Source organism: Lytechinus pictus, chromosome 8, assembly GCF_037042905.1.
Source record: "Lytechinus pictus isolate F3 Inbred chromosome 8, Lp3.0, whole genome shotgun sequence".
Taxonomy (NCBI): domain Eukaryota; kingdom Metazoa; phylum Echinodermata; class Echinoidea; order Temnopleuroida; family Toxopneustidae; genus Lytechinus; species Lytechinus pictus.
In genome coordinates this window covers 17709836-17719278 of record NC_087252.1, presented here as the reverse complement: position 1 = coordinate 17719278, position 9443 = coordinate 17709836, and the positions used below count along the sequence as shown (strand labels likewise).

The following is a 9443-nucleotide window of genomic DNA, read 5'->3' as shown; positions in this document are numbered from 1 at the left end:
AAACGCGCTAATATCAATTTGGACTAGTATTTGAAATATCCCCATTTTCAACCAAAATCATACATTTCAAAAGTCTTTTACATGTATCTGTACTATACACACTAAGAAATAAAGGTTCAAAATTGGACCCCGAAAGGTTGATGCAAAATCAGCACCCTATGGGTTCAAAAATTGAACCCTGCGGTTGGGGTTCATTTTTGCACCCTGCGGGTTCAAAACTGCACCCCTAGGGGTTCAATTTAAAATTTAGTTGTGCAAAAATGAACCCCAACCGCAGGGTTCAATTTTTGAACCCCAAATCAGGGGTTCAATTTTTGAACCCATAGGGTGCTGATTTTGCATCAACCTTTCGGGGTTCAATTTTGAACCTTTATTTCTTAGTGTGTAGGGTACCAGACTCATTACTGGTTTCGTTGTCGACAACAGTCATTTATGTCATAGAATATTCATTTATACTTCATCCAAAAAGTAAACTTTGGTTATGAAATGTAGGTTTGAATCTTTTCCGAATAATCAATGTAATCTACTGTGTTCACTTGTAAATATTTATTTGGTGTCATATACATGTGCTTATGATTGAACATATTTCTTTCTATTAAAATATGATGATATTTTGGAGGAAAAAAAAACAACATTAAACAGTCTCTTTGTTCAAATAATTTCTACTGAAAATGGAGATTCTAGTATAAAGCCATCCATCTTTTTTATTCCAAGAATGGTAAATATTGGAGCAGTATATAGAATCTAAGTATACCCTAACATGACATGCCTGAAACTAAGTTAGAAGTGATACAGTTTGGGCACAGGTTAGGAGAGAGCTTCTTCAGTTGAAGTTATTTTTTTCTGTTTAATTTTTGCAGCGTCTCATGTCTAATTGTATTACTTTCCTCTGTATGTAATAAATACCAATGATTTTTTATCGTTGTATATCATGTAATTTTTTTTTTTACTATTCTATTACGTGATTGTTTTTGTCGAATGGAATGAATAAAATTTCTTGATTTGGCAGTAATGGACTACCAAGATTAATGTTGAAACTGGTGAATTAAATAATTTGTTATTAGTAAAAAAAGATTTGACTCTTAAACACTTCGGACACCATGTTCTTACGAGGTAACTTTATTAGTCACTAGATTGAATATATAGAGCCTATTCGGTGTACAGAAAGCTATCTCCCCGGACTGGAACTGGCGAATGTAATACCAGTTTCTTTTAGGTTTCTCAATCTTGTATTCAGAGATAAGGGTCTTGATGTGTTTCAGCTCACCGGTGTACTCATCGATATTGAGCAGACCTTCCTCGTATCTTACAGAGGCAATCAGGATTGTATTGTCTTTACCCACAGCAGCAAAGAGGTGAAATTCCAGAGGTTTCCTTAATTTGTGCATTATATTACCCTTTTTGTCAATGCGTATTATCGCATTATAAAACTGGATAACGATCAATGAATCACCATAACTTGTGATTTGTGCAGGTTCATACCCATCGCATGGTATCACCCTGATAGCCTTCCCACTTGATGGTGAGAATACCTGGATCTTCTTAGCTTTCCTGTAGCTAACATAGATCAGATCATTGCTGTCTACAGTGAGACCACATGTCCCACCTTCACTCTTACCTAGAGTATCGAATGTTACATCCTGCTTCTCTTCATCTGATGTGTACAGTGATATCTTATTATGTGTATCAAGTACAACATATCGACTATCAGAGAGGAATCCTATTTTACGTATCGATACATCTTTAATGACTGTTTTCTGCAGCTGACCATCAACAGAGAATATATCAATCCCTCCAATGCTATAACCAACAGCCATCATACCATTCTTTGAAGCCGTCATGCCATTCATACTATCTTTCTTTGAGAGTAATACATTGCATTTCGCAGGCTCGCAATTCACAAACCTCAATTCCCCCATTGACAATGTATCAGGATCGCAGCTCGGTGTAAACGTCAGTTCCTCTGCATGATCACCTACATCAGTAGCAACCTTCTTCTTTGGATTTTCCCTAAGTAATACATTTTTCAATTCTCCATACAATGAATCACGAATTGCTACAACATCTCCTTCTAGTGGGGCTTTCAAAGTATTACTCAGCAAATCACTCGCACTCTCAATACTCTTAACCAACCTCTCATCATCAATTTTCATATTATTTAAACTCTTGCATAATTCTTCTCTCTGATCATCTAGTTGCATTTTCAAGGTAGCATTCCTCTCTTTTATTTTCTTGATAGCATCTTCACAAAGCTTGTCAAGCTTCACATTTTCAGCATTAATGTGATCATGAACACGTTTGATTTGGTTATCATTACACGTCATATGATTCTTGACTGCTGTAGCTTTTGTCTTTCCTTGACCCTGAAGTAATTCAGAGCTCTTTTTGAAAGACGAATTGTACTCTCTTAAATCTTCCACATCGTGGCCTTTTTTCTCGTGGTAGAGCATGCGACATCTCATACAAATGAGCTTCTTACATGTCGTGCAGACATCAGAGCATTCACATTCATCTGATGTGTGCACTTCTTCTTTACAGTAAACCTTCTTCTTTAAGACTACCCTACCCTTCCTGATTTCTTCAACGCTCACTACTTTATGCTTGAGATGTGGTTTCCAGTTGTTATGATCTTGCAGACATGCGTTACACATATTCTTACCACATTCGCAACAGAATTGTGTGGCTCTTGATTGCTCTTCACACACGTCACAGAGCTGTTTACTATTCCTGACGTCATCAACAAGTGACTTAACAGGTATATTAGTTTTAAGATTTGCAACATCACCATCTGTGACATTTGTTCTGTTTCTACATATTGGACATAATAAAGTATTCCTCTGTACAGAGAATGCTAGAATACCTTGAATACATTTTTGACAAAATGTGTGTGAACATGAAAGTTGTTTTGGATCGTTCAGCAAACCAAAACAAACGGGACACTTTAAACTTTGCAAAACAGTATGCTCAAGTGTCGCCATGATCTGTGCTACTACAATGTATATAAGAGAAACCTACAATTATTTACAAAATCTGTAGAATTTTTAGATATTTTCAACTCCAGTTTGCAGGTCAACCGTGTAATAAATAATACTGCAAAATGTATATAAACCACAAATGTATTTTACCCACAATGGCAGCTCTGAATCACAGTAAAGACCCTTACATGCCCAACGTGATTTATCTAGCTCTCTCCATTGACGCCATCTGTCACAATGCACCCTGACATAAAAGGAAGAAGAAGAAGAAAACTGCTTGATTTGACTTGAATATTGAAAAAGTATTGGGATATGACTGAGGTAAATGCAAACATAATGTTCTAGAATTGACTAGCTAAGTTGGAATATTTTTGTGTGGCGCTTTGAGACATTATAGACAACCCATCCACCAAACATTCAACGTTAGTCTTTCAAAACTATTCTCGAGCAAAGAGGTCTATAAAGATAGATATAACAAGCATAACGCTGAAATTTCATCAAAACTCAAAGTAGAATAAGAGTTTAAAATCATTTTCACTTTTTGCTTAAATTCACATAAGTGATTGGCATGTACCATTACCGACCAGCAAAATGGATGGTCTTAACTTGACATCACCCACCATCTATTTACTTTGTATTATTGCATGAAAAAAAAATGTTTAAGCCCTTCTTGATTACATGCATTTTTGGTAACATATTGTGATTCAATGAAGAGTTTCCTTATTGCAAGATTTCCAAAATATGAAGTATTCTATAATCCATATAACGAAAGACCAATATTAAACAAATGTGTTACATCATCAGCTCTCTCATCTTCATATCACCTAAAATGTGCGTATAAGATTTTGGAGAACATGAAATAAATTTTAAAAAGTTTTTTTTTTTCGTTCCCGAATTTGGTGAATTTGTAATGATCAATCTCATGAATAAAAATACAAATGGCGCGTGGATGACGTCATTATGATTTAATGACCTCGGAGAGTTTGTCGCGATATGTTCATGGCAGTCTTCATAGATGTAGTAAAAAATTAAACTAGATTTTTATGGTCGATAGCATTGTGACAATTTTTTTGGAAAAAAAAAAGAATGATAAGGGTTAAATAACAGACCATTAAATAAATCAAGAAAAAAAGAGATAGTATACATGAAATGACATACGGTATTATATTAACAGCAATATAATATAGAGCTTGAAATATACAATATCTATTTAGAAGTAATCATACCAGTAGTGAAAGAATACAGGTAGAATGTCAGTGATCACTCTATCAAGAACCGTGCGATGTGGATGATGAGATCTATAGGATGTGGACAAGGTTAATTCGTAAGTTCTATCGCTGATAAAATGATATTATTAAAACGTTGATTGTTTGTTCATTATTGATTAAACATATCATCTGCCATAGTTACTTTGACTACAATTTAAGCGATTAAATACATTTTTGTGATGCAACTGTTCACATATTATCTGCTACTTTTGATATCCCTCCATTTGGGATCGCCCAAATATCTGGAAATATATGTATAAGATTCACATTCTATTCAAATGTGAACCAACAAAATGTGATTTAGATATTGCTAATTTAAAATACTAATCATGGAAAACCTAAGTTATTAAAGCAAACAGATATAACATTCACTTTCCGTTGATAGACCACCTGGAACATAAACAAAATAATTCTCACAAAACAACCTGAACTTTCAAATAGTAGGCAAAATTTAAACGATAGCAATAAAATGAAGCACTTTGCAAATACTTGATTTGATTAAAAGTAATCATACCGGTAGTGACACGTTGGAATGTCTTTGGTCGCTCCTGGAGGATGTGGATAAGCCAGGTCTTAATTTGTCTATGCTTCATCACTGGAAAGGAAATGCCAATAATGCAGTTTACATTGCTGAGAGATGTTCTGCAGTTGGTAGTAACAAAAATGGAAGGTTTTCTTAGCTTATAATCTAGGCATATAAAGGCAACAGAAAATCTAGTGGAAAAGCGGGCAGGTAACATTCCGGCACTAAATCGATAGATTAAAAGGGAAGTTTGAAGGAAATGGATATCATCAACAGCAAGACTTTGCAGTTCAATATGGTCAGGGTAACCAAACCAACTAGCAAAAAATATGAATTGCTTTGTTTACAACAGAAGAACTTCATATGTGACATTCCTTGATATTGTCCAAAAAAAATTGCAACATGACACAACAGGTAGAATAAGACTATTGTGCAAAATGCATATAATTTTGTCAGGTTCAATGTATTCAATATAGTGTAGTTTATATTTCGAGAAAATGATTTACTGATGTGTTTCAAGTGATCGTTCCATTAAAGTTGATTTTAACAGACATTCCAATGAGTCAGGTTTTAATCTTAAATCACACTTACCATTAGCCGTCCTATAATTAAAATGTATATCATAATATGTTTCCATTCAGTGATAGCATATTACCTCGAAACCCACTAGATAGTTTTGAAAGTCTAGGAGTCTTTGCTAGGATATCAATATCACGATGGGATAGACAAACACTTGTGTCATCCGCAAACAATATGTAATTTAATGTGTTTAGCACAAAGTACATGCCGTTGATATAAATCAGAAAAAATGGACCGAAAAAAGAACCTTGTGGTACTCCATTAAACAAAATGGTATACCACATTTCGAAAAGTTAAGGAATGTGTGTTGTCTTCTATTTGAATGATAACTTGTGAAAAAATTTAGGGGAATTATGCCCCTTACTCTATCCTAATCCAACCCTCTGTCTACCCCCGGGCTTTGCCCCTAAACCATGTAAACGGAAGCGTTGGAACCCTTTTCAACTGGTACCAGTTGACTCCAGTTGAAACCAGTTAAAATTTCAACTGGTTTCAACTGGTTTTTTTAACTGGGTACCCCCGGGCTTTACCTAGACGGAAGCTTTGGAACCCTTTTCCCCGAGTTTTCAGCCGAATCAAAGAGTCATTAGTCTGAATCGGCTTATAATTCCACTTGGCCTACAGCCAGTTGGCAAAATGGTCTAACATCGTTCGGTTTAATATATGACCAACTAGACTACAAACTGTGGTAAAAAGAAATTAATAAAAGACGACAGTGGACCAAAATTAATGATTTGTGCCTCGTATTTGTATAAGACAAAGTTTGTTTTATTTTAGACTATTTGATGATTAGACAAAATAGGAATTAGACCAACTAAAGATATAGTTACAGTCAACAAGAGGCAAACAGGCGCTCCCAATGCACCCTTTCGGAAAAAACCTGGAGGGCCTTTGGATGAAGGGGTTGTAGTAGTAGTAGTAGTAGTAATATTAGTAGTAGAAGCAGTGGTAATGTTATTTGATGTTAATGTATTTTTGTTGCTGAAGTAGTATTAATACTATTAATAGTATAAGAAGTAGCGGGTGTTTTAGTAATAGTAGCATTAATGTCATTATTATTATTATTATTATTTGTAGTAGTAGTAGTAGTAATAGTAGTAGCATTAGTAGCAGTAGAAGCAGCAGTAGAAGTAGTAGTAGTAGTGATGTCAAAATAGTCCTAGAAGCAGTACAATTTAGTTTGAAATATTTAGTATCTTGATACATGTATATTCACGATGAATGATACATATTTGGGAATCCCCACCTTATAACGGATGTTGCAACATTTTCTCGCGTGAAGTTCCGTTGGTTATCATCATTGGGTTGATTTATTTTTTAGTGTTTTCAACTTATAATGAGTCAATTTTCATTGAACATCATTTTAAGTTGTAATATATTTATCATGTAACGCAATGAATTATGCAATGAAGTTATTGTACTTTTCTTTTGTCCTACCAGCTACCTGTGTACGGTAAACGAGTAAATTTTAACAATATTTGTGTCGTGTAGAAAGTGCTTATATTGTGCAAACGACTGTTCAGTTTGTGTATGATTGACGGATACATGATCTAAAAACAAACAACCACCCGAACAAACACAAACAATTGGGTGGAGAGAAAAACTAAGAAAGGCAACTAAAAATCGAGATGGTAAATGCACGATTTAATTTCAGACTACAGGTCCAAATTATAGTCCAAAGGTAGAAAAACAATAATTAAGTTCACGAAAAAAACACATGTAAAATTTCATTAAGACTTCGTACAGAATATGTCTCTTTGACTGCCTATAAATCACATACAAAGTATATGTACAAGACTTCGAAAAACGTTTCTAAAGGGTCGATAGAAAAATATAAGTCATAAATACTATAATATATTTCGTTATATGTCCACTTAACTAGATTTTAAACACATCCAAGCTCCACCCACTTCTTGACATGATTTATGAATAGTTTGGTAATGTATTCAAAACTTCCAGCATCATTCAAATACAATGATGCATCAGACTATTAAGCCTATTCTATGAAGTTGGAATGAATATTATTTTTTAAGTTGAGTAGTTCAGTCTACCGTCAAGTGTATTTATACAACCGTTAAAATGTATACAGGGAGGTTTCTGATCACGCACTCTGTTTGTTGGTCAAAATATTGGCGATAGAATCTTTACATTATAGTTGTCATCATGGTAATTACAGGTGTCAAAAATGATCCCAACATCTGCTCAGAACGCCCGATTTTTTTTTGTATGAGAAGATCTTTCTGTATATATTCGCTGAGAAGCCCGGAGGAGGTAATGTGTCGCCCTAACGCTCAAGTTTGTAGTGTCGCCTATGCGACCCTCTGATAACAAAGTGAGTGTCTGAACATTATTGTTGTGGTATCAAGGTCATCAATGACATTCTTCTCGATTATCTTACCATCCTCGGTACAAATTTTTGAAATGAAATCGCGTTTTACTTCCTTGAGTGTTCTAACAGGTTCAAATCTTTCTTCGTCAGATATTCATGGATTTTGATTTTGGAACTTCTCTCGTTATTACCAATTACAACATAATGTAATGTTATCCCAAGGCTTGGTACGCTTCATTTCTAGTGTGATAGTTTGCGAACTTACCAATTATGTTTCTTTGTGTCCTCCTGCGCGAGCCAGATGACATTGTCCAGTCGTCTCACCACTGCAACATTTGGAGCTTAGCCTACGCATAATGTAATAAATGTTAGAAACAGCGCCAATTCGAATCTATGACCCTTTCGTCGTTAGTTTTTTGTTCGGGATCTCACAGCCGCAGAAGAAAAAAGCAGGTTCGGCTTGTGTATTGACAAGCGTCGTCAATATCTGCACTGAATTCTCTATTTAAACTTCCGACGTTGGGATCTTATCTTGGATTTGTCTGCGTCAAACTGACGAGATTCAAACTCTTTCTACGAAATGTTTCCTACAAGTGGGCTACAGGTTCTACTATTAGTGCTGACTTTATATATATAATGCTTCCTGAACGAGCACTGTGTAGCCGCAATCAGAGCCTAATTCCTCACGCACTTTCTTTTTATTCGGATTCGTTTACTAGCAGCGCAGTGCAAGTCATGTAGTATTTTTGTAAGTTTGTTTTTCGGTCACCTTGGTGGAAGACAAAGAACGGTTTTGGGTTTATTCCAGAGTCCCCCTCTGTACACCAGCATCACCGTAATTAATGCCGCTGAGTAGGGCTATCATCCTTATATCATTCATTAATTTCAATCGTATTATTTTATATATATTGTTAATGGAAAATGTATACAATTTACTTCAAAATTCTACGCCCTGATAGTAGTTGATTTGGAAGTAAGCCTATAGGTAGTTGAATGTCTACAGTAGGGAGTTTCGATTCTACGACGCACGACGAATTCAAGAACATAAATAATGTATTGTGAAACACCATTAATGACAATCAAGTCTCGGTCGAAATTGTTGAATGAAACAAAAAAGTTTCGTCCTGGATTTTTGACAAACAACTTAGTTTGCATCCTTTTTAAAATTTCAATCACTGCTTCTTTTTCTTTTAAGTTCTTCTTATTATTTTTCTTCCTCTAATGTGTGGCGGAGATCAACAGCAGTCACCTGTACAATGACCTTCCAACCATACTTTGCCATTTGACGGAAATTGTCATTGATTTCGCTGTGTTCTTAAATCCGTCCCCATTCCAGTTGCGAAAGCTTCTTAGTATTCTTGTATGTACGATGACAAGTCTATCTTGTTAGCTTTGATCCTTGTTCTCGACATCATCAGAAATGACAAAAATAATTATTTCAAGTTGAATATTTCAACTCGGTGTCCAAAAAATATCTGCAATGCACTTCCCTGCTTATACAAAGGAGCTACTGGTAACTCCTTGCTAACAGTTCAAAGAGGTACAGTTTCGTCGGCAGAAATAGTGCAAAGTTCCTTGATTTGATCCATAAGAAAACCTTTTTCTAGTGGTTAGTTTTCGTTGAAGAGACTAGAAAGAGAGATGGTTATTAGGAGGGAACTTTTTTAGTTTTCGACAGTGAGATTGGAGGAGTGAAATTATAAAATTTGAAATATGTCTCTCAGGGCTACTAACATTCCCACTTAAGAAATCTTCAGCAGGCTCACTAG

At 35.2% G+C, this 9443-nt stretch overlaps 1 protein-coding gene across 1 annotated transcript; it reads right to left on the bottom strand.

Moving 5' to 3' along the window:
* Positions 1–845: 845 nt before the first annotated feature.
* LOC135154881 (E3 ubiquitin-protein ligase TRIM33-like) lies at positions 846–8369 on the bottom strand. Its single transcript, XM_064103106.1, has 4 exons — positions 7940–8369; positions 4758–4885; positions 4202–4273; positions 846–3219 (listed from the first exon to the last, which is right to left on the bottom strand). The coding sequence occupies exon 4, from the start codon at positions 2976–2978 to the stop codon at positions 1107–1109; it is 1872 nt and encodes a 623-aa protein (XP_063959176.1). The 5' UTR covers positions 2979–3219; positions 4202–4273; positions 4758–4885; positions 7940–8369; the 3' UTR covers positions 846–1106.
* Between the last annotated feature and the right edge of the window lie 1074 nt (positions 8370–9443).